The sequence below is a fragment of the Chroicocephalus ridibundus genome, chromosome 3, assembly GCF_963924245.1.
Source record: "Chroicocephalus ridibundus chromosome 3, bChrRid1.1, whole genome shotgun sequence".
Lineage (NCBI taxonomy): Eukaryota > Metazoa > Chordata > Aves > Charadriiformes > Laridae > Chroicocephalus > Chroicocephalus ridibundus.
In genome coordinates, this window is record NC_086286.1 from 15,580,681 (window position 1) to 15,605,771 (window position 25,091).

The 25,091-nt window shown below is 45.9% G+C and overlaps 1 protein-coding gene and 1 long non-coding RNA gene across 7 annotated transcripts in view; one reads left to right on the forward strand and one right to left on the reverse strand.

The window, feature by feature from the left end:
- Nucleotides 1-5,360: 5,360 nt before the first annotated feature.
- On the reverse strand, nucleotides 5,361-16,272 carry LOC134512615 (uncharacterized). The gene is made up of 4 exons (XR_010070191.1): nucleotides 16,158-16,272; nucleotides 9,267-9,380; nucleotides 8,996-9,174; nucleotides 5,361-6,585 (listed from the first exon to the last, which is right to left on the reverse strand). It is a non-coding gene; the product is annotated as an uncharacterized LOC134512615 (long non-coding RNA).
- KCNK12 (potassium two pore domain channel subfamily K member 12) overlaps nucleotides 15,856-25,091 on the forward strand; it is a 30,062-nt gene continuing 20,826 nt past the window's right edge. For 4 of the 6 annotated variants that reach the window (XR_010070189.1, XR_010070187.1, XR_010070188.1 and 1 more), the window contains exon 1: nucleotides 15,989-16,401. Coding sequence is in view for 2 of the 6 variants with exons in the window: in XM_063328122.1 (XP_063184192.1) it covers nucleotides 16,050-16,401 (352 nt within the window). In the remaining 4 variants the exon portion in view is untranslated. Of the gene's footprint in view, nucleotides 16,402-25,091 lie in introns of all 6 variants that reach the window. The other 2 variants (XM_063328122.1, XM_063328123.1) reach the window with 2 other exon arrangements.

A 25,091-nucleotide genomic window follows, 5' to 3' on the forward strand; every position in this document is an offset into this window, starting at 1 on the left:
AGTTCTGACAGCTCACAAGTACCATGAGCATGCAGGAGTGAAAACCCTGCATTAAAAATATTTGAGCCAAAGGTGGTATTTCATATGTCAGGGGCTGAAGTGGTCAACTTTCTCAATGGCAAAAGCAGCACAAAATTCTGGGTAAGATTTTGTGGCTAATTCTCCCCTGGCATCATATAGTTTATTATACTACTTTATTTAACCAACAAACCTTGACCTGTGGCTTTCTTGCTTCCCATGTGCGCAGGTTAGGGATATCTTTTCAGTCTGAGTGACTCTGGGTTGGAACAAGCAATGCCGAGAAAGAACAGAAGCAAGATTTCAAAGCAAGAGTTTGGACAAACACAGGACTCCTGTGTTACTGCCTGCAGCTGGGAGCAAAATGACGGCTGTTTCTGCACACAAGCAGAATCCTCAGAGGCTTGAAGGTGCTGCACACAGAAAATGTAGCCATTAACAGCGTTATCTGTTAAGTTTAGTCATTAACTATTTCCTTCTTATTTGTTTAAACCAAGACAAATGCAGAAACTGAAACTGTAGAAAGTCTGCTCCGTCAGAGAGCACTTCATGCTGCCAGCACTCTAAATGCTCTCCACCTTAGCTGAAAGCTCGTCTCTGTAAGGCCACTAAAAGCTGCAGTAAGGGCTCATAAAACAAAACAAAACAAAACAAAACAAATAACAACCTAAACCACCATATTTTAGACTGTTACAGGACATTCCTGGTGAGCCGTATTCTGAGCTCCTGAACATTGAGGCTTTCAGCTGCACAAGCTGATTTCCACCCCACAGTCCCATAATGTATTCCTACAGCCAGGGGACGTCCTGTGCACGCCACCACGTTCACTGGCCTGAACTAAGCTCTCCACCTACCCGTGCACTGCCCGTCACTGCTTCGTTTGCTGTGAGCACGGTGGTTTCAGACTGACCTGCCTTCAACCCATCTGAGTCAGAGTCCTCTTCATGTTAGTATGGATCGGATGAGTGTGTTCGCTATGTTCTTCACTATCCACAAAGCTATTGGTTTCATATTTTGTAGTGATGTTGAAATTAAACTTTTTCCATGCCAGTAACGGTTCCTGTCAACACAAGGACACACTATCCATTTATCTCCTGTGCACCTGCCTTCATAAACTCTCCCTTTCTACAGTAGGATTGATGCCTACAGGCGATGATCACCGGGCTTTCTTCCCAAACAGGCACTGAAATGAAAGAAAACATTGCATGGCCAAAGCAATATAGAGGGGAAGTTACTAAAGTCCAGTTATAATTAGGGACAGAAACATTTCTATTCAAAAGGATCAATTTTCACTTCCGATGTCAGTTGAGAATGATACCATTTGAATAAAGGCAGCTCCATCAGATTAAAAGCGCTCAGTGCAGTGGAGTGATGTCTGGGGCAGATTTTAGTCTGTAGCACGAGAGCCTCCTTCACCAGCACCCATTTACACCTCCGAGGGCTGAGGAAAGCTCTGCCATTTCATCCTCCACCTCCACAGGGTTTCACCCACTGGGCAGAGGTCTGCAGTGGACCCACCTCTCCCCTGAAGCCAAGCAGAAACCCCCAAAGCCTGTGGGAACCTGCTGTTGTGAAAGCAAATCTTTGGAATGAAGCAGAACAGAAATATTCAGGCATGAAGACAAGCCTCCTGTCCCTCCCAAATGCCATTGCCCACTAGAGGTGGTCCCCCGTCCCCTGCTCTGCTTGCCTATAGAAAGCACCATGGCCAACAACTCCTCAGCTACCCTCTATTGATGGACATGTCTTTAGTGTTGTGCACTGAACAACATGGAAACAAATCCCTCTGGTCCAGAAGGACGTGTGTGCTTAAGTGAAGCTGTTGAAGACGATGTATCCTGCAGGTATCACTAGGAACCGCTCATGTTTCAAAATTAAGCCCCATGATGGAAGGCTTTGCTGGATAAGGGACTGAGTTCTTTGTATTTTCAGGACGAAGCCTGAAATTCAGCAGACTTCTACTCTTGCAAATAAACAATGCAAATAGCAAGAGCAGCCTTTCAAACTCTTTGGCTGGGAATTAACTTAAAATAGAATTCTTCCTACATTTAGCGGGACTGAGAAAGCACTGCATCAGCAGCCATTTGGGACAATATTGCTTTGTAAACACATATAGGAAGATATCAAAGTTGTGATTATTCAACTCTGAAATTTTAATCCAAAAAGTCAGTTCAATTCTGAGTTAAATTAGAATCTTCTTTGCCTTTAGTTGGCTGTGCTCAAAAGGAGAAGAGAGTACAGGAGTTTTCATCGCATGTGTGGAAACAGGCAGAAATACAGATCACAGCTGGGCAATGCTTAGACCCAGGTCCCCCAAAAGATGCATCAAAACCTGCTGTGAAACCAACCCACTTGCCTTTGAGAAAGAGCTGAACTACTACTGCATTATGCAGATGCAATCAGGCAGAATTTCTTAAGAAGGACCAATGGTGCCATATATATCCCCTTTTCTTCCACCAGTGTCTTTATTTATTTTCTTTTCTAATTATCTGCTTTCCTTTGGGGATGAAGGGAAAACAAGGACTGCTAATCACTACTCGGTGTCTTTTATGTCTGAGATGTTTTGATGGATCCAGGATATTTGCTTCCTTTTGGGCTGCCAAGGGAAAAATCCTTTAACAATTAATGTAAAAGGTGAGGGTTGATTGAGTTTCCAACGTAACAATATTGTTCTTAATAATATTGACGGTGCTGAAGGCCATAATCCATTAGTACCAGGGAATTTAATATAAGAGACAAGGAGACAGCTTATAGCTATCATGTGTCTGTTGGGAAACGATTGTGAAAAGTGCTTTATTGCCGAGACTTACAGAAGTGATGGAACAGGCTGAATGCAGCATGGCACTGCAAGTGCTGGAGGAAGGACTGAGACACCGTCCACCTTCATCCTCTTTGCTCTTCTGCAACATAAAAGACGACAGGTTTGTGCACAAGTACTAGATAGGAACCTAGAAGATACGGGTGTAGTTTCCTGTTACCAGATAGGAATCATGGCAGTAAACATTTAATCTGTTTTCTGTGACTGTATCTGCTAGCAGCAGCAGTTCAGAACCTAATCTTCTGATTACTAGTTATCTTCTCACCAAGAAGATACTGATTGAAGAGGCTGGGAGAAGAGCACAAAAGAGATCAATATGCAGTGATAAGAAACTAAAGGTCAATATGAGCAAGTGTAACAGTGCCTCTCCTAAAAATGGCAATACGGTTGTCTGGCGAACAGCTATTGCATGTGACCACCACTCCCCCATTTCTGGACTTTCCCATCACGTTTCATTGAACTAGGGGCAGCCCCACGGACTGAACTTGGCAGCTTCCCTACTCGAGATTGTTTGCCTTTACCTTCCAGACTTCCAAGCGTAGAGGTGCCAGATCCGGCCTATTTTAGAAAGCCAAGTCATGACTCTAATTGCATGTATTCTGGTGAAATGTGGATGTTAGTGCAGCCGTGTAGCATACCTGTGATGCCAAGTGGAGCAGAATCAGGCCCACACAATTTCAGGACCATCTGATGTTTCGAATTAGGGGTTTGACTGGGGTCTGCCCCGGATTTTTGCCTTTCTCTTTCAGGAAGGAGCTAGTGTTGCATTTAACAAAAACCCACCTGTTATCCTTTTTCTCTCTGTCATGTTATTTCTTATGCTTCTTAATCAAGCAGAAAAAACCAAACCCGGTGGATCCGAAAGACAAATCATTGCTTTAAACATACAGAGCAGTGTCTGCCTTGAAATGAACATTGAAGACAATTGCTGTGTTGTAAAAGATTCCCGGGTTGCAGGCTTAATGTGAAGCAGTTCTCAGCAGAACATATTTTACTGCCTTTCCAAATCTAACCATGAGTATAGATCTCCTGCATAATCCCAGTGTAAAACATCAATTAAAGAACGGGCAGCTTGATGTTTACAATCTGTCTTTTAGCAAACATTTCTCTTTCTCTTCCTCAGCTGGAAAATTCCTGCTGTGTTCTGAATGGCGGAGACCTTGAGGAGCCTTTATGTTGGTAAAATATAACAAACATATTTCTTTTTTATTTTGTTTACACTGATCAGGATCTTTTAGTAAAACCATGCTAAGCCTTTCTTCCTAAATGAATTGCCCAGACAGTCTACAACAGTTATTTGACTTCCAAAAGTCAACGCTTATTGCAGTGAAAAGAGCGTAGAAATAGGACACCCATTTTATCAGTGATCAGGAGGAAATACCTGAAAAGACTGAGGTCTGTATGTTATCCATGTTAAAATATCTGACATCGTTAAGGAGCACTTTAGCCATTACATTAAATTTTCTGCTATTGCAGACATCACTGTATATAAAACACTTCAGACTCCACCTTACAGGCATTCCAGCTTTTTGCTCTCATTCTTCCTACTGGAAGAATGTTCAAACAGTTGATTATTTTAATAGCTAGGACCCTTTTCAAATATTCATTCTCAGTGTATTCACAGGCAATATACACTCTTTTGCTCTTGGGCCAATGCTTTAGCTTAAACGTAGCTTTTCTTTCCCTGATCTTCATCCCTCTGATCCATGTCCTAAGGAATCCAGTCCCACCTACTTAGATATGATGCAGCCTAGAAGTAGCATCTTAAGATCAGGCAGTCCCCGGGATTCATAACTCCCATAGCTGTCAAATAATGAGCTTCTGAGCTATATCCCTATCAGCTACGCACTTCCAGTGTGTGTGAGACCTGGGCATCCACACTGGCAGCTCGTAATTATTCAATACTCAACTGATAAAATCCAGACCCTTGCCTCCTCAGTCATGTCTGGCTGATTACCTCTCTCTCTATTTATAGATTTGTTTTGTTGTAAGGCTGAAACCCATGACACAAATTCCCACAAACTGCAGTAAAAGGTGACAATTTCTGTTTCATTGTATTGCATTGGCCCCCCTTAAACTTTAGCGCTTGATCATAGGTGGGAGAATTTGCTTCATGGACTTGATACGCGCAGAATCAATGACTGGTGTAGTACTCCATCTTCTTCATGACCAGAAATGCAGAAGTTCAGGGACACTCTGCTTGCCAAATTGGAAGTAGTCACCCATTTAAATTCAGAGCAAAAAGAATGGTTTGTAATCTCAAACCAGTGAAAAATGTGACTGGGCCACCATGAGTCCAACCTTGTGAAGTGCCATCAGAATAAGCTGCATTTTGTTTATCTGATTCACCAGGCGAATCAGGAAAGCCTAATTTTAAGACGACTAAACTTCGACAAGTGTAACATTTTCTTACTTGAGGGTGAGCGCAATACAGGTGTGATCCCACAGATAGTTCCTGCAAAGGGCACAGCGTGCTGCAGGTCCAGCCAGAGGGTTCGTCCTGCAGCACAGACCTTCTTCTGGCAAGAGCTCTCCCCAAGCTGAGCTCAAATAGCTCACCTCGCTATGCCCAAGACCTACCGACAGTCCTCGGGTGGTGTTGACAGGTCTTTCCTCCTGCTGTAAAACACTCAAAATCATCCAGGAGCATCGCCAGGTTGTTCCATTCTCCTGGATAGTGACAGGATGAACAACGGGTGTTTGAGATGTGAATTTTCTCTTTTCGTAGTGGGAGGCACAGGGAGACAAATTTAATGGTTGAGACGAAAGGCAGAATACATGGTTTGTAACGACAATGAAAGAACAAAGTTCACATCTTTTGCTTGGAAAACATGTCTTTTTTTTCCTATTCTCATTCTCAACAGTAGTTGGATCATTTTTATTCATATGCGGGAAAGGAAGCAAACCCAGAAAATTTCATCTAGAAAAGTAGACATTCCTTTTTAATAGGATTTCACACTGGAGAAGTATCTCCCTAACTTAGAGCATACCAATTCTCTAAAGCAAAAAAATCAAAAGGCAGCACACTGAAATTACATAAAATAAACAATAATCTTTGATTCCTTGCCGGAGATTGTTCTGTTACTTTCCCCAACCCAGCCCACAAAAAAGCAGCTATTTCTATGTTTGACGCTGCCTGTTGTTTGTCAGCAGGAAAAATTCAGAGTACTAAAAATGCTTAATGCTTTGAGAGCAATAATAAAATGTGTGCTTGCCTTCAGATTAGCTATCACCATTTTTTTTCCTGCAGAGACTGAGAGAAATATCAAGAGGTGAAATTCCATGTTGTTATGTATAAAATAGTCTTTAAAGAAGGGCATGGGGAGTTAGCTGTATTGATATTAATGGGTGTCGTGCAGCTAAATCCCTGCTCACTACTTACAAAACATAAAAGATATGAAATTTAGAATCTTGATCATAAAATACAAATTAAATCAACACAGTCTACTTCAGAGAGCACAAAATATATTTCACTTCATTAGAAAATAATAAGCCACAGTGGCATTTGGGCAGGAATGAAGCCTGCTCGCTAGAGCACACCTCTTCTTCATAGCAGAGTTTTATACCCTTAGATCATTATCAGCGTGACAAGGTGTCCCCAGTACAATGGTCCTCACACCAGCAGGATGCTCTTTATTTCCTTCGTGGATGGTGGGAAGCTTGCCAAAATCCCAGCCGCGATTTCATAGCATCTCCAGTGGAGCAAAAACAAAAGCAAAACCTGGAATATTTCTGGAATATTTCTCATCCTAAGGAGAGAAACAAGACCAAGGTCAGAAGGGTAAGGCAGGCAAATGGAAGAGAAATTATTGGATGTAATGTGATGTAATAAAGCTGACGTAATAAATCAGCGCAGAGCTGGTGAGAAACCCCGCATTTTCTAAGCCTGAATCAGACAACCAGGCTGTTAGACCGGGAGTCAGCAGCTGGCAGCAGGGTGGCAGCGTATGGCACATGGGATGAGCCTGAATGACACAGGCACAGCAGAACGGCAATGGTTGCATCTTGAGATGGGAAGATCCCTGTCTGCTGGAGGATAACGACACTCGTTATCTCTGCCCAGCTGTCCAGCAGTAGCTTGCTTTCATGAGGGACAGATCCGGTATCTCCAAAATGTCGTCTATTAGCCCACCGAACCTCTGATTTAGAAAAGGAAAACGTAGCTTGGCCAGCAATGCTCGAAAACTTTCCACCCTCTGCACCAGACCATGCTGACTGGCTAAGTTAACTGGAAGTTAACCAACCCGAAGGGAGACTGTGCAGCTGGGAGGAAATCTTTCAAGAGGATTGTAAGGCTGATGGAGCTTTCAGAAACCTTTTTAAGAAAGCCTGTGCTCCTTTCTATTCTACATCCCCTGCACTTCTCACAGATGCTGAGCTGCAGGGGTGATCTCTCAGAGTTACCATTATTTACTGTGCATCTGAAGTGTCTGGTTTTAGGTGTCTTTCGCCCCGCTATTCTTTTACATTCATCTCATTCCTTACCTAAGGTATTTTTTTACCTGAAGCGCACCATGTAGCTGGGTTCCAATATTATATGTTCTTCACTGTGCATTTTTATTTGTTACGTTTCACCAGATAAGTGCTTGTTACAGGCTAAATCATACCCCAGTGCTCTAAAACCAAAGTGACAGCATTGGGCACAGCACACCTACGATGGATTAAGTCCACTGTAAGAAGATTAATCGCTTTCCCTTTCCACCACTTTGACTGCTCATTTGTAAAATGACAGCAAAATGCTGCCAAACAGTGTCGTTCGATTTTCCCTTAGTGCCCAGCTGAATATGGGCAGTGGCCTACACTAAAAATAGGAAAACTAGGGTGGCTGAAGTTCATTTCCAGGCTAAGGAAGAGCACAGATGAAACTGAATCTGGTCCTGAATGCAGGTTTGTCCATTTTCCCTGAGACATTTCTGCAACCCTCAGTGGCACAGCAGTTGCCTGGCTTTCATTACATGCACAAAGAATGTACTTGGTATTACACATAAAACATCTTTTATGTGGCTATAAATAATGGAAAATCTCAATCTGGAAAGAAAAGTCCTTTAAAACCCTATAAATAGCAAACTGGAATTTATTTTTTTTTTGAAAGCTTGATACATTCCTCTGTTTGCTCACCACGTTTGAAGCAGGAATGGACAGCTGTAAAAGGGAGCCCTCCTGACCATCACGATCTTTCTTCACCTTCTGCTTCCCAGCAGAAGTTTAGTATTTGTTCAAAAGACGATATGTTGCTTTCCCCATACTCCCAGCTACAGAATCTATCCTATAGGCCCCTTTTCCCCATCATTTCCTCCCCTCTTTCACAGTGAATCATGGTCTCAACAGGCAGCGTCTGCGTGAGGCTTGGCTAACACTGTGGAAGAGCCAACAATGTCTCCGCTAGACGCAAGGTGAGGGGCTGGGCTACTCATCTGCTGCACGTCAGAAGGTGGACAGGAGCAGGGAAGCAACCTGGAAAACGATCCATGCTCCTACTTTCTTGCGATGCTTGACAAAAGCAGGAGAGGCATGGATGAAAATGAGATCTTGTGTAAAGCTGGACACTTAATGGAGTGAGATGAATCCCCAGTGCCACAGGGACAAGTGAGACCGGTACCGCAGCGGTCCTCCATGACCTTTCAGATGATGAACCTACCCATATTTCTAATAACGCTGCCATAATGCAGGATACCCTGATGATCAATCAACTCGAAGCTCAGCTTTTTTCTCTCATTTCAAGAGAAATTATCCCCTTGTTTTGTACCTACACGCACACACACGCACACGCTCACACACACGTCTCAGCTGGGCTTGGTCCACTGCTGGGAAGGCCACCAGCCTGACACTCCCGGGAGCCTTGGGTCAGACACCATGGTGATTGATAGAATCATAGAATCACGTAGGTTGGAATAAACACTAACGCCTCCCAAAACCATCACCAGCAAGCAGTCCTGGTACCCACATAGGAACTGGAGGGTAGTCTTTGGCCACACACTTTGACTCCCTGTGCCCTCGAGAGCAAACCAAATTGTATGAAGTTGCTTAGTCACGAGTGGAACCTGTTTATGAAAAGCTTATCAGGGTAAATGGCCTCAGAGGACCATCACCCAGCACCTACTGTTTGTTGATAACTGACGGGTGTTAATCAGCACAGGATCGCCATCTGCAGCTTCTCACCCTAGAAAGCAAAACTGGCAGGCCAAAAGGGTTGCCAACATTTTCTTCAGTGGTGTGACCAAATGCTGCCCCCCCTGCACTTCTGTAAAGCCTCAGCCTGATGGAGGGGGTGTCAGCTTAGCAGGCTTCATGTCAATGCCACTGGCTGGAGAGATTTGTGAGAGATGCAGCTGCAGGGTCTGTAAAATACATACAGTACATCTTTAGATGGCATGGAAAAAGTGTTTGTTTGCCATTTTGTAACTTTGCTTGATAAATTCCTCAAGCTGACCTTGGCTTTTATGTCAACAGGACAAAGCAGGCTTTCCTGTCTTGACGCTTTGTCTGCCCAGCAGCCCCGTTTCCAGATACACGTGGTGCTCCTTTCGTTGAGGATGGCGAAGCCCTAGGGAGGGTGGGCAGAGTTACCGTTGTCGTGTCCATCACGCTAGCTAGGTTAAAGCCCTCACCTGCCAAATGCAGGATGGGACGTGAAATGGGAAAAGGACCCATTCCCATGAATTGTTTTCTGGGTGGCAGCGTGAGGTTCAGGGCTCCCGGCTCCACAGACAGACATTTCTCCTCCCCCCCAGCACCACGCTCTGCTGCAGCAAGGCGAGTGCTTCTGGGAACATGCTGGGGACTGGATCCCAGCTGAAAGTAGCCCTTCAAAAATAGCAATTTCTAAACTGAATCATTTCCCAAATCACACTCTAAAATTACTTCCCTTCCTGGCAAGCTCCCTGCAGCTCTGTGGTACACAGGCAAGCATGGATTTGGAGGATGCAGGATTCTCAAGAGCTGCACCAGTCCCCTTCTGCAGTTCCCTGCATCCGTCCATCCATGCATCTGTCTGTCCATCCCTCCCCTCTGCAGCACTGTGAATCTCGACCCCTCTTTGAACAGAGGGGCCACCTCTCTCACCTTAATAGAGAGATTTACAAGGAGCTTTTCCTCTTTCCTCCAAATTATCGTCAAGAGAAATGGCAGGCTGCAGAACACTTTTGCTGCCTAATTGGCCATTCAGTTCATTGAAATTTCAGCCATTTCAAAAATTCAGCCATTCACTTGGAGAACTGAAGGATACTGGTCTCTTCTGAAAGGCCTGGCCCCGCTTGTGCCGAAAAAGGTGAGGTCCAAAAAAAACCAAGAAGGTGACTGGTTTGTTGCCTAATAGTCTACGTGAACTCGACAGCGGGTTGTGTATTCAGAAATTATCCTTTGTAGGGTCCCAGAAATATTACAGAGCTGCTTCTCCCTGAGTTGTGGGATACTGTCTTTCCATTATTAAAATGTATTAAAAATTCTTTGCATGCCGAGACACTGACTGAGATTTCCCTGTGCAAAGCAACAATAAAAAACAAATTAACAAAACTAATGCAGGAAGAACATAACCCACTGGAGTGGCAGGTTTGCCCATAAAATGTGAAGTTCCATACCACTAAAGATTGAGACAAAAATAAGTCATCTGAATACAGAACAAATTGCACAAGATGCTGGGTGCCTTCAGCTTCCATGGACATTACCGGCAAGTGAGACCACATTAATGTGCTCAGGATGCTCCGAGCACTATACAGGATCAGGCCTTTTGAAAGTGGCTATTCATCACATTTAAATTGAATGTAATTGTCAGAGCTGAATAGCTAATTAGATTATTCTCTCTCTCAGTGAGAACAGTGGAAGTGAGAAAGCGCAGTTAGATTATCACCGGGCCTCAAGAAAAATAAAAAGAAAAAAAGGCGGTTGCATAACTATTCATAAATTAGCAGGAAGCATGCAGGAATCTCTTGATTTAAACAGCAATTGTTCTCTGTTTCTCTTAAGCCCGTGGAAACGTTCTCCTAGTAAAAGCACCTCTTTAGTTAACAGCTAGTTAACTGTTCAGTTAACCTCTTTAGTTAACTCCTCTTTCAACGCAGCTTAGCATCCCCTAGCAGCTGGACCTCGCAAGTCAAAGCTTGCACATGGCTGAATCCTGCCTCTCACCCAGACTTGATTTTGAGTTGGGGAGTACAAGAAAGGGTTCCCAAAGGATTCCCAAGTTTATCCTATCCGCTTCTTCAGCTCTGCTCTCATGAAAGCCAGAGTAACCAGAGCTCATGCAGCTCAGCTACCTGGTAGCACTTTCAGCCCAAGACTCGAGACGGATCACCTGCTGGCCAACCCATAAAACAACTTGTTTGTCAACCCAGCTGGCTGCAGTAGGCAACTCGTGGCTTCAAGATCAGTTACAAGCCTGCCTGTTTTCTCTCTCCCCCCCCCGCAAAGGTTCACCCTGATACAGACAGGAGGCAAGAGAGTGTAAATGGCCATTTGTGTCACTGGGCTGGTCTTTTGCTTCAAAACCCACAAAAGTACTCTGAGAGGAGGAAGAGGAAACATTAGTGACATCTAAGGCTCCATGGAAAAATACTCTTCACCTAATACTTTGTAGTTAGCATACTTTTCACTGTCTCAAGCTGTCATTGCACTAAGTAGGGTACTGGGAAGAATTCGCCCTCTGTCCCAGCAGTATCCAGACTTCTTAGAAAACTGGCATATTCCCTTACATTACTCATTATGACTGAAGCCCTTGCTTACAATGCTACCAACGCTCTGAGCGTGTGGACTGCCAATTACCTCATCCATTTCTTTTAATTACAAAAGTAATACCAAAGCAAAGACTGTCCCCTTAAGCCCAGTAGGCGGTACAAGGGAAGAAGAGGACCAACCATCCCATTTGCCTGTGCAGTTTGTGGAGCGTCCAGACTAACCATAAGGCCACTCATCGAAAAGTCATTTCCTTGGCGCACATTACAGATCAAAAACTGAACCATACTGGGCTGTATAAAGAGCAGCACGAAAAACATCTTCACATTAATCCCAAATCTACTTGTCTGGTCACTGTCAAAGCAGAAAATTTGTCCATCTCCTCCAAACCAGGTGTACATTTCAGGTCGGGGACTGTATGGCATATTTACATTCAAATTGCGTGAGACACTTCCAAGTAATTCCTCAAGGCATTTCCATGCCGATATAGTGGTTAAAAGTGCCTAAATTTCATACTACTTTTTTTTTTTCTCAGCAGATATTCACTGTAAGGTCAGTGGGGACAGGTACAAGCGAAGCTTATATTGAAAACAAGAATCAAACTGTGGATCCCTGAAGTCCAAAGAAGTGATCTTGCTACCTTGCTTGTAAGTCACACGATCAAACCATGATTTTACCCACAAAAGAAAAAAAAAAAGGACTGTTTCCTTGAAAGGAATAACAGTATCATAGAATGTGTTGGGTTGGAAGGGACCTTTAAAGGCCATCTAGCCCTACCCCGCTGCAGTCAGCAGGGACATCTTCAACTAGATCAACTAGATTAACTGGGCTGTTTAAGTTTTAAAATACCATATCAAACTTTATTCTTTAATAATGAGAAGTGATGTTCAGTGTTACGACCTATTTTCAGACAATGGTTTAATTAAACATTTAATGAATGCATCTCATTTCTTTGCACGAGCTTCACTCTAAACGACCAAGCTAATAATGTAAACATCACTGTTTGATTATTAAAATAATTGCTTTCCCAAATAGCGGCCTCCTGGCAAACAAAATGGCTGGCGCCGTGCACACAATGCGCCCACAGTGCAGGCCTCCAATTTTAGCGTAAAACGCGATTTACAGTTGACCATCGGCTTCCAAAAAAAATCCTGGGCAAACGGTTTCAAAGATGGTGACATTTTTCACCTAACGCCTAGAGATTTTATTCCATTAATCACGCAAATTGATAAAATCATCATTCATTTAACCAAATGGCTGCCTTTAGGAGTTTTCCGCGAGCAGAGATGCAGCAGCAGTTTCAGGACATTTCCCCAAACAAACTCTGGTATCTGGATCAGATTAACCAAAACTGTGACCTTCCTTTAAGCCAAAGTCCTGTAGCTGTGGAGCATTTGTATCCAGCTAATGGAGTTTTTCCAGGAGTTATTTACTTTGGAGAGGACCATACGTTTTCAGCAAGACTTTAATGAAAAAAATAGATGGAGATTTTTATTTCTTTTTTTTTTTACCCCTGGCTTTATAACCAAAAAAATGGAGTGTTTTTGCAAAACGGTGACAAATTTTCAAGACTCTAAGTAAAAAAATCTTAGTGAAATGAGTTGTCAAAACATTTTGAAAATCTGTCAACAGCTCTAATTCTTAGAAACCATGATTTGGTGATGCTTGAAATATTGTCTTGTCCATGCTGAAGCAGCTAAACCATGTTGCTTGCTGCTGAAACTTCGCTTTTTTTTCTTCATGGAAAGTTACCAGTATGTTTTCATATCTGTTATGTGATTCTTCAAGCGAATCAGCATCCCACCAGCGGCATCCTTTCATAGGCAGATCATCTCCAGAAAGGTCACCGCAGACTCCAGACTCAGTCAGCTTCTACTGCTTGGAGAAGATTCAGTCCTGTCATCCAAGGGAATAGCCAAATTTTCAGTCCCCGTCTGTGGCCCAGCCACCACCTCCCAAGAGAGGACAACGCATGGCATGGGGAGAATATAAGTTGCACAAACTTTTCTAACTGTCTTCCCACTAAAAACGTCATTGGCCTTTCACACTCGCTGAAATTGCTGAGCGCTCCAGAGAACTGGACACTCGTTTTTTAATGTTTTCAACAGAAAAAAAAAAAAGGTTCTTTTATTATTTCCTCTACAAAGACAAAAATAAGAGGAATCCAACCCCCAATACCCAGCTGCAGCAGCATAATTCCTGGGTATTCAGGTAAATTAGCTTAGATTTACCGCAGTTGACACAGTGGATTGCATGTAATCACTCCTGGATTACCAGAGTGGAAATTATTTCTAACTATAGCCATTGGCACTAAATGGTCCATATCTGACCTATTACATTAAGCCCTTGACTATCCATGGGAGACTTTCCACTCGTTTCGATGGGCTTTTGATTAGGTCTGATATACTTTCCTGGGGTTTTTTTCCACTTCTTTTGTCCTTGAGATCCACTATTACTTCCCACAGCTATTGAGTTTGTGATTTATTGGTTTAATTATTTTATTTTTATTTGGGTTTAGCATTTATAATGGGACACAACTGACACTTTGAAATAGGAGCCACTTTTTTTCTTAAGGGTTGCATGTCGTGTCGGTTGCCTTGAGCAGCACAGGAGATTGGAAATCCGTGATACTTCTGGACACTCTCCTTCCAACTCTACCGAACAAAATGCTTTAGCACGAAAGCAATAATAGCAAAACGTGAAGTTTAAATGTGTTAGTGGTATGAAAATATGATATTCAAGTATTTTGTGAACTAAGTTGTTGCTTTTTATCTGTGGTCTTTTCCTGAGAAAGCCCTCTCACTTGTCAGCAGAAGTGCAAACCCAAGCCATTTTCATCACCTGGCGAGTATGAACAGTCAGTTAGGAAGGGAGGAAACCCTCCCGTTACGGACATGGCCAGAATATAACTGACAGTAACGTGATATCTCAGGGCAGAGCAAAATCTCTCAGATCCAAGATAAGAAATAAATGTGTGAAGAACAGCTATGGAGAAGTCCTAGAGATGGTAAATATCCATTTGCCAAAATGCATCAAGTAGCTGCTACCTAGAGGCAGCAAGGATTTTCCTGCATAAAAAATATAAAACCTAGGTTAAAAAAAACCAAAAAACCACACATAAACCAGGGAACCAACTCCCATCCAGGTGAGACTGACATTAGCAGTTGCAAATTGTGGGGAGTATTTGCTCTTCCAAGCCCAGATCTTTCCTACACATGTTATCGTCCCCTGCACACACATTTATAGGACTGGCATCACTCCCATCCTCTTTGCAATACTTTATCAGCATGAATTCTTTTTTTTTTTTTTTTTTAAAACCACAAACAAACCCCAATGTTAGTATTTACTTCAAGTCTCTCAGGAAAGGGCTGCAGTTCTTACTGCAACCTAATGGATAAGAAAGGATATAGTGTTTATTCCAAGCCAAACAGACAAGAAAGAATCCACCGGCTTAGGGGGAAAAAAAAAATTCACCTTTCAGACTCTAGCTAAGATTGAATGGGCATTTGGCACCAAAACCAAAATGTATCATTTTCTTGGTTCTGACTTTGTGCAGCCCAGAAGCTGGAGGCAGATCAGAAACAACAATCCGTGCACCTAGAAATGGCTGGAACTAATTAATTACTGCCTCACCGAACACCAGCAGCTCCCTCAAAACCACCGCTCTCGGGACCGGCCACAGAGAGAAAAGGTTTTAAAGGTAAAAAAAAAAAAAAGAAAAAAAAAGAAAGAAACAAACAAAAAAACCGAACCAAAACCCAAACCTCCGCAACGGCAAGGCGCATCGAGGGGGGGCAGCCGCCTTTGCCGTGTCCCCCCCCTTCCCCGGCTGTGCCTGGGGTGGGGGTCGGCCGTCCGGTGCCGCGGTGAGGAGCGGAGACCGGGGAACCGGCGGGCAGGGCACGGCACGGCAGGACGGGGCAGGACAAGGCAGGACAAGGTAGGAAAAGGCAGGACGCGGTAGGACAGGGCAGGGCAGGGCCGCCCCGCCCCGTCCCTCCCCCGGGCCGGGCTCGGCTGCACCCCGGGGGCGCGGCACCGGCAGCGGCGACGGCGCCCCGGCCCGGGGCGGGCGGGCGGACGGACGGGCGGCGGCATCGGGGCCGGGGGAGCCTTCCCGCCGGGGATGCGGCTCCCCGGGGGCCGTGCCGCACGCTCCCGCCCTCCGCCCGCCGTCGACCGGGCGCTGCGCGGAGCCTCCGCCTCCGCCTCCCCGCGGCGGTCTCCCCCGCGGCGGGGCCGCCGCCGCCGCCGCCCCGCATGGCCAGAGCGAACCGGGCGGGGGGCGCCGGCGAGGCCGCGCCGCAGCAGCCCAGGGCCCCGGGGCCGCGGGGCGTCGGGCTGAGGGCGGGCGGGCGAACCCGGCGGCCCCGGGGCGCCGCCGCCGCCGCCAGCCGGGCGGGCAGCCCCGCCGGGGGATGACTCAGAGCCGCGGCCCCTGCAGCGAAGCCGCCGCCGCGCCGGGCTCCGCGCCGCGCCGCCCCATGCCCGCGCCCCCCGCCGGGGGCCGCCCGCCGCCCGCCGCGCCCGCCCCGCCGCGCACCGGATGATGCCCCCGCGGGGGGCGGCGGGCTCCTGCCGCCGGCGGCGCCTGGCGCCCCTCAACGAGGACAACGGGCGGTTCCTGCTGCTGGCCGCCCTCATCGCGGCGTACCTGAGCGCCGGCGCCACCGTCTTCTCGGCCCTCGAGAGCCCGTCGGAGGCGGCGGCGCAGCTGCGCTGGAACCGGACCCTCCACAACTTCAGCCGCATCTTCAACATCAGCCTGCCGGAGCTGCGCGCCTTCCTGCGGAGCTACGAGGCGGCCATGGCCGCCGGCATCCGCGTCGACGCCCTGCGGCCCCGCTGGGACTTCCCCGGCGCCTTCTACTTCGTGGGCACCGTCGTCTCCACCATAGGTGAGCGCCGCCCCGACGGCCCCCCCCCGGCGCAGCCGCCCGCCCGGGGGATGCTGCGGCCGCGGCCCCGGGGCGGTCGTTATAGCGACCAAAGTTTGGGGGAGAAGCGCTGACACGTTGCTATGGCAACCGGGGGCCTTGCAGTCGGGGAGGGGGTGGCCGGGGTCCCCGTCCCCACTCACCCCTCACCCCGGCGGGTCGTGGTCCCACCGCCCATCGGTGCGCGGAGCCGGGGGCCGGCGCTGGGCTCCGCTCCGGCAGCCTCAGGGGCAGCTGACCGTCGCGGCTGCCGGTGCCCGGCGCCGGGCGCGGCGGGAGCCCCGTCCCTCCCCACCAAACTTTCGCTGCCGGCCGTGCGTCTGGGCTCCAACCGGCCCGGCGGGGCGAGCGGGGCTGGTCGCCCTCCGAGGAGCCCAGCCCGCCCCGCTGCCCGTGGCGGGATCCGCCTGCTGCTCGGATGGCTGGTTACCGGGCGAGGCGGCGCGGAGGCTGGGAGGCAGCGGGCTACCGAAGACGGTGAACGGTAGCCAGGCTGTCGCGGTGCCTGACCGGTGAACTCGGTACTGGCTTTTACTGCTGGCAAAGTTAAGATGCGTGTGTGAATACAGGATTAAGCTACACGAAGCCGCACGTCTCCTAGCTGTACCGTAATGTACGTTCTCGGTACATCGCCGGCTACAGCTGACTGCAGTTATTCATATCCCATAGGTGTTTAGGAAAAGCAGCACTTTATGAGCAAATGGCGAGTTTTGGGGGGAGGAATATTTTTTTTTTTAGTTTAAACTTATTTTTTTTTCTCTAAAATTACCATTTTTTACCTTTTTACTGTCAACTTATTTACTCTAAGCACCATTAAGAACGGTCATACGGGAGATTTACTTGAAGTAAAGCTGTGGCTATCTGCGGCTCTCGGAGTATTGCGTGGGAAATCCTGTCCCCGCGGACAGAAGATCTTACTGATCTTCTCTCTCTGCCAGTTTTTAAGTTTTGTAACAAGCCAATTGTCTTGGGGCTTCTGAGCATAAATGTCACGCTTTCGCTTTATTAGAGAGGAAGAAACACACAGCTTGTTACTGCGCTTACATTCATTAGGTTCGGAAAATGTTTTATCAATAGTGACTAATCTCTATAATAGAGTCGTGATGGTGACTACAGCGGTGTTGTCAAGTATTGTTACTTTTTGCATTGAATAATTCAGTTAAGTTTTCCTTTTCAAGTACGTTCCATAGTCCAGTCATTAAAACACCATTTTAATTAAACATTAGGCCTTCTTCATCACAAGAGCATATATTTTTAAGAGATCATTATGACTGACCTGAATGGAGGGGGGGAGGGAAAGTCAGTGTATTAATAAACTCACTCCTTCCTTACACCTGCTGTAGCAAACAGAGAAATCTTCAGGAGATGTGTAAACGCGGATCAATTCACTTCTCCATGAACCCTGGCTTCTCCTCTCTGGGGTTATTGAAATGTGAAGTTTCCTCTTCATTTGCAAGCGTTCGTTTGCGTCTCAGCTTCATCGCCCTGTCTGCAGTCATTTGTACCTGGGCGGAGGGAATGAGACACTCGGCAGGGGTTTTTTTGGCAGTCTTGACAGGTGTAAATGGCTGAACCAAGAATTGTCTTTCTCATATTCCTGTAGTGCAGCCTCTCTTTATAGCCAATAATGTCTGCACCTCTCACATGCGAGCTGGAGGCCGAAGACTGTTTTTCCCCACAGCTACAGCAAAGGCCAGATTCTGCCAGGCGCTGCCCTGAGCAGTGCCTTCTCTTGGCGTGCTACCTGCTGGTACTCCCGGATTGCCTACAGAACTTTGCGTGAGTTCGGCCAGCCTGCTGCAGAGCGAGGTTCTGCTCTTGGGTGAGGAGATGCAGCAGAAGGTGGCTCGAAGCGAAGCCGAGTTGTGCCTTCGGGCACGGCGAAGGCCATGGCAGAGCTGCTGTGGTGAGGGTGCCGAGCTGCGTGGCCCCGCCATGAGCAGTGTCACCTGGAATACCAGCGTCCCTAGGCCGTTGCACCCCATCCCGGCAGAGCTTTTACCAGCTGCGTCTACAGCTGCAGAAGAGGAGCTGCTGCCCCCACCTCAGCGCTTCTCCTCGCTCATCCCTTCAAGCTGCTGCGGCTTGTGGAGGGGCAAAGCTCACGGTGGGCTCAGCAGCCTGTCTACAGGCTGGGCTTCTTCCACCGCGCAGTTGCATTCAGTCGTTATTGGCAGCTGTGTTTGCCTAGCAAAAGCGAGAAAACCCAGTGAATTAACTAGTTGTCCTGCTAAAACCCCAGAACTCTTAATGAAAGGTGCACATAGCTGTCTCGCTCACAACCAAGTGGTGGAAACGAAATGGTGGACATCAGAATGTCAGCTGGGGGAGCAGTTCCAGAGCCGTTCTGTCGCGGTGCCTTTTTTCCGTCCCAGCCAGCTCATTTCTGTACCTCTGATTCCGCTACTGGCTCAAACACCGTATTATCCCGGTTCAGAGCAATTTCACTTGCCTTTGTGTCACAGTTCATTGGCAAGGAGAATGCGGTCTTTACTCAATCTCGCCAGGAGCTACCAGACACCTAGAGTCAAAACAGCTTGCCTTCCCCAACAGCTTCACCTCTTACATGTGTCAAAGCAACTTTATTACTGCAGCTAGACACGCTCCTACCCTACTGACGCGTCAGAAAGCTTTCTTACTCACTGCTTGACAAACAGACGCCGTGTCTGTCAAGGGTGAATTGCCCACGGTTTTACTCAGCCTCTTATCTGTAGAGGATTCCAACTTACAGAAAACTCGCTGGGTCATTTCAAGCCCTCACTCAGCTCTTGCTGGTTTTAATAAAACTACTAAATCCTTCATGTGTAGGCATCGAAATAGAGTCACCCGGGGACAGGGCTGCAAGTTTTTCCCAGGGTTTGTGCAAGCTGAACAGAGGGAGGGAGGCTCCAATTCTTCATCCTTCTGTGGACACAAGGGTTAGGCACCGTCGGGCTTGGAGAAAACTGCTCCATCCAGCCTCCTTGAGCAGGGGCTTTGCAGAGCCCAGCAGCTCCCCTGCATGAGGCGCTTTGTCTCCTGTCTCCTGGCTGCAGTTCTGCATCTTCCCTAATTACACGGGGATGCAATCAAACCCTCTGGGTGAGAAGCGTGTCAGTGGGGTCTTTTAAGAAATGGGAGAGAGAGTTATAATGAAATGTTAAGTCTAATCTTAAAGCATTTTCCTGAATAGCCCACAAAGTGAGTGGCTTACTGTCCGTAAAACACTCTCTTGGTAGCGCTCTGGGCATTCATTTTTTATTATTGCATTGTTTGTGGCTGAATAATGAAATGTTGAGTCTATTTTTCATTAGACACATCTCGATTTTCAGAGCTATCTATGTAAGAATATTCTTCAGTCTAATCTCTGATTGCTTGCTGGCTACATACATTCAGTCATTATTTTGCACTCCAAAAGGTATTTTTCTCATAGGCAATTATTATTATTATTTTTGTACTGATTTCTTTAAGGAGTAACTACTGAAATTTATTCTTGATTCATTGGTCTAACTGGCAGCAGACTTTGTTTTTCAGTTGAGTTTTTTTCCTTCCTTCCCCAAATACAAATCACAGGTATTTTCTGGCACTTTGTTAGACTGAAAGCAAAGCATAACTCAGACCAGTTTTCTTCCCGGTGAAATGACGCAGAATACAGCATCAGCAGACACAGGTTTCCCCATATTCTAGCCCATAAGGCAACTCCAGGATGCCCAAAGCTCTGGATTTCTGCCTCAGTCCATGAGTGTAGACTCCGTATACAGATTTTTTTCCTCTCTTAAATGTTAAAATAGACATTAGATACCTACATATTAAAACGTATTGAGACATCGACTTATTACTAAATTGGGATTTTAAGCTTCTTACATGTAAGTACACATTTCAAAATCCTTTGGAAGATCAAGTGATACGCTTGCTTCATAGAAATCCATACTAGGCACTAAAGAAGTAGATCAAAAGAAGTAGTTCGATACATAGAAGTGATTTTTCAACGTAATATTTTTAAAAAGCACCCTTACTGTGGATGGATTGTTTTGGGATGGAGCGTGTGTGGGTTATAGGTGTTTTGAGAAGAAATTGTGCAAAGACCTTCCCCCTACAGCTGTGCGAGGGTTACAGGTGTTAAGGGCACGGTGTATAGGCGTGAGCAGGACTATTCATCCTTTCCTTACCACCAAGGGATCCTGTTAAATGCCTCAGTATTCGTGTGGACTGACGGCTCCACCCAAAGGGATGGGGCATGCTCTTCTCTGCTGTTATCTCAAACAGATAAGGCACAGCCCTACGGTGAGATGGGCTTTGAAACCACGTGAAGAGAGGCCATATAACATTTGGTATTTTCTACCAGCTAACTGGCTCCCTGCGTCTGCGCTCTCCTTGCTTAGGATGTCGGCTGGGTTAGAGCCCCTTCTCTCTGGGTCCTCTGTAGGGACCCAGCATACCCAGCACATCATTTCGGCTTGCTCTCCACAACCTAGGGCACCATCACCACTCACTTCTAAAATCTCCTCTGGCTCTGTCTTGTAGTCTTTCGAGAAAATCTGGAGGTCCAGGTGCACTGAAGGCAATAATTCAGTGGAAGTGGTGAGCAAAAGGCGGTCAGACAGCTCAGGAAGCGCATGGTCAGATGTTGGACGGCACTGGTAGGAGCCAGAGAGTGAGCCTCCCCAAGAGCAGGCACTTCACATGGTAATTGGGCAAGAAATTCCGCAAATAACCCAAGTTGGTCTGAAGGCTTTAAGGGTAAAATATATTTGCCCTGCCTTCCTCACTGGTATGTTTCAGGATATGAATTTGAGCTGCAGCTGGGGAAGGTTCTGGCTCTCTGCTCTCCGTGAATGAAATTTCACTGTCTACGTGGCCAACGCAACCCAAAAGTCGACAGTCAAACCAGGGTGTAGCATCGGTGTTATGTTTTCTCTGGGCTCTGCAGTTCTCTGAGGCTTGTACAGGCAGCTTTTGCAGATGGTTCAAATTAGGGGGCAAGTTGCCTCCAGAGTTGACCTTCTTGAAGTGAAAGAAAAAAACCAAACCAGAAAGCAGCTGGGAGAGCAAGCAGTATTATTAAGCTGCAGTGTCAGGTTATTTGTCTTTGCCAGCCCCTATGTGGTGTGCCGCCAGCATGACAGTGTGTTTCAGCTTGGTCTTGGTCACCTGCAGCCAAATCTGATTCCTTGGGTGTGTGTGATGTTTTGATCAATGTGCCAGTGGGCATCCGAAGGTTATTTTCTCACCCCGGTGGTCTCGATAGAGAACAGAGAGCAAGAGGCTCAGAGGTCAGCAAGTCAATGTTTCAAGCGTGTTTCTGTGGAGAGAAGCAATCCTACAGCGATTTTCCTCAGATGAGGGCCTGGCACCGTAACAATGTTCTCTACTTGCTGTAGCTTCACGGGAGTAGTAATTCCTTTGGGTTCCACTGGTGGGAATTTCCTAAATGTGTGGGCATAGGTTGGGTGCTCCGAGCAGGAAAATAATCTAAATCACAGCTTGCCTTCTTCTAGTTGAAAGCAACAACAGGGAGCTTTACTTGGAGTACATCCATGTAATTATGCGGGTGACTTGAGGTGTTCCCCCTGAAGGGTCGTGATTAAATAATTTTGATCCTAAATTTGTCGGATTTTTATTCTATAAGGCAGGAAGGAGGAACCCCATTAACTTTAAACAAAGCCCTTTTTAAAAAGAAAAAAGTCTCTGAAAATATTATTTTAATCAGCCTCAGTACTGCTTAGGGTTTACCTGCCCCCGTAGGGTTATGCCAGACCCAGAAAGTGAAGCTATTATGATGCTTCCGTTATCTAAACTGAGTGATTCCTACAGAGCCACATCAGCTCAGATTACTTAATCTAAGAGTTTCAGAGGTTTCTTAAGTACTAAACCCTATCTATGAAACCCCATATTTCAAAACACTAACATCGGTACAATGGAGATGTATTTGTTGTTTTAACGGATGGGGACATTAAGCCAGGGGAGGACCAAACTGCACTTCTTTTTGCTGTAGCTGTGGAGTTTGGGATGCTCAGCTGGTCCACTGAAACCTGGGGTCTCTGGACTGAATGTCAAGCATCACAGAATCTCAGAGGAGTCACCCAAAAAACAAAGCCCATCTATAACATCAGGGAATAAAGAATTTGCCTGGCATCACAAGAGATATGGTTCCACATCTCAGAAGTCAGGGGAAGTTTTATGTTGACTTACTGTGTGCTGGTTCAGGTTCGAAACAAAGACAGACTGGAGGTTGTAGTGAAGGATTCTCCATTTTTGCAGCCTTCAGGGTCCCTCTAGGTCAGGTAATTGAAGGAGCAATGTCTACTTAGTGGGTACGTACCTCCCACTAAGCTCTGCATTCCGTTTGGTCTTCAGTGATTCCTGCTGGGCAGCAGATACCTGTATTTCGGTCCCCTCTGCATTTACAAGAGCTTGGCGATGTGATTGCAAACCAAACATTGGTGAGCCAGAATACCACTCTGATGGCTCTCTGTCTGTGGGGGTGACACGCGTGGCTCCAGCTAGTCAGTCTATATTACTAAGCAACCTCCCAGTAAACCAGTTATTGCGCCTGTGGTAGCAGTGAGGGATCATAATTATTGGGCTTATCAGCTGTCCTGTTTGTGTAGGGCTCGTAATTCCAAATCCTGTCTGAATCCCTATGGGCTGTGTTCCCATGGAGCCCACATGGTCCCCAGCCTCTGCTGTCCCCCTCTGCTCTTCTGGGGACGTTCCCCCTTTCTTTCTCTTAGAGCTTATCTAACACTCCCCGGTCACCTGCCTTTCCCAGGAACTCTCAATTTCTGCTGCCTCCCAATTAGCATACCCTCCTCTACTGATGATCTATTTGCTTGATGAAATTTTGAATATTTGCTTTATGTCTTTACAGTCTTTTGAGTTAATAACTTCAAAAAAAGTCAAAAGTAAAGCTTTACAGTTTCTTTCTGCTCCCCATCATGCCTGTCCCTCATCTCTAGTGTTAATCCTGCTATTGACCCCCATTTCTCTTTTCAGACTAACTATTTCTTCCTTCTCTGATTGTCTTCAGTTTGACACAGATCATACACACTTCATTTTTTCTCACTTTTATTGATGGGTCATCTTCGCAAGACAGTGTGTCTTGCATTTATGTGAACTTTAATTGCTCTTCATCGTGGAGAGAAGAGGAAAACAATTATAGGATAGATGTTTTGGCAATTAATTTCATGTAACAATATCCACTCCTGGTGTTGTGCTGGAAAATACAAAGTAATTAATTTAATGAATGCAGTATTACCTTATGTTTGCAGCTATTGAAGTCAACGAGAATTTTACCTCTTGCCGTAGTAGCATCAGGGTTAGAGCAACAGAGAACAAACACGGAACATTTTATCTGAAATTTTTAGTACAGAGACAGCTTCATATTATTGGAAACATAGCCTGTACCCATGATCCATATGAGCCTTGCTTACCTTTATCAAAAGAGACAGTTTTCGTAGACTGTCAGCACCAAGTGCGTATCTGAGTGTGTTTTGGGCAAAGATAGGTAAGGACCTATCTTTGGGTTTTTTATTAGGGTTCATGCTGGTGAACATTTGAAACGTGAAAGTCCTACCCAGCACAGTAAATCTTAGAAGTGATAATAAAAGCTTTTGTGAACAGAAACACTGAAGTAACAAACAGAATTGTAACCTAAGGGGCAATTGCATAGCAATCCAGACAAATCAAATGTTTAATTTTCTACGTCCGCAATAGCCTGCTTCTGCTGAAGTCGGTAGTAGACCGGTCTACGGAGCTTTGGGAAATCTCGCCCTCCTCGTTGTATTGGCATGCTAGGTTTATAAAACAAATGTAGGTCTGATGTTGCCAGCACCTCCTGGTGCGTGACATTACTGTAATGCGTCTCTGAGCTCAGCGGGTCTGTCGATGGCAATGGGTGGCACACCTAGCTATAGACATAGGAAAGGTTTCAACGCAATCTCTCTGGAATCAATCCAAGAGAAGCAGGAAGAAAATTAAATCTAATTGCATGAGATGAGGCAAAGCATTAGCAGCCTTTTCAAGTAATTAAAGTTTTGGAGTGCAATAAGATAAGGAATTGAATGGTTTTATGTTAACGTATGGGGTTACTTATATGGCTGAGGCACTGCTATTGCTCGTGTTTAAAAATCCATAATAAGTGCTCCTTACTTGTTGGTGAAAAAAGTGATAATACCTTGATAACAAATACAGCCCCACAGCAGTTCCTCAACGAACTTTAAACTTTCTGAGCTTCCACCACTGCAGCTTCTTCCCCTTTAGAAATGATGGGCCAAATGTTCACATTCATTCTCAAGTCTTAGGCAGGCAAATTTAATCAAGGCAGAAACAGCAATTAGCAGAAATTTGCCCACGTGAGACCTGGTTGAGAAACTAATTCAGTAAATTTCAATTAAAAGAAAACTGGTTGGCATCCTTTTTGTTATTCTTTATTGAATATTCTGTCATCTCTTTCCTCAGACCAAGTACTGTGCAAGCAATATATTTATCTCATGAGGATAAATAAAAAATACAGTGTCACTTGTGCTCAGCGTGTATGGAGTCGAGCCTGCTTTAAGCCTTTGATGATGGAAATGACTGCAGTGTAAAGATCTTCAGTCCACATGGTGATATAAACGGGGGGTGGAGGGAAAACCTGTGTGATAAAATGGTTTGTCCGTTTACAAAAACTG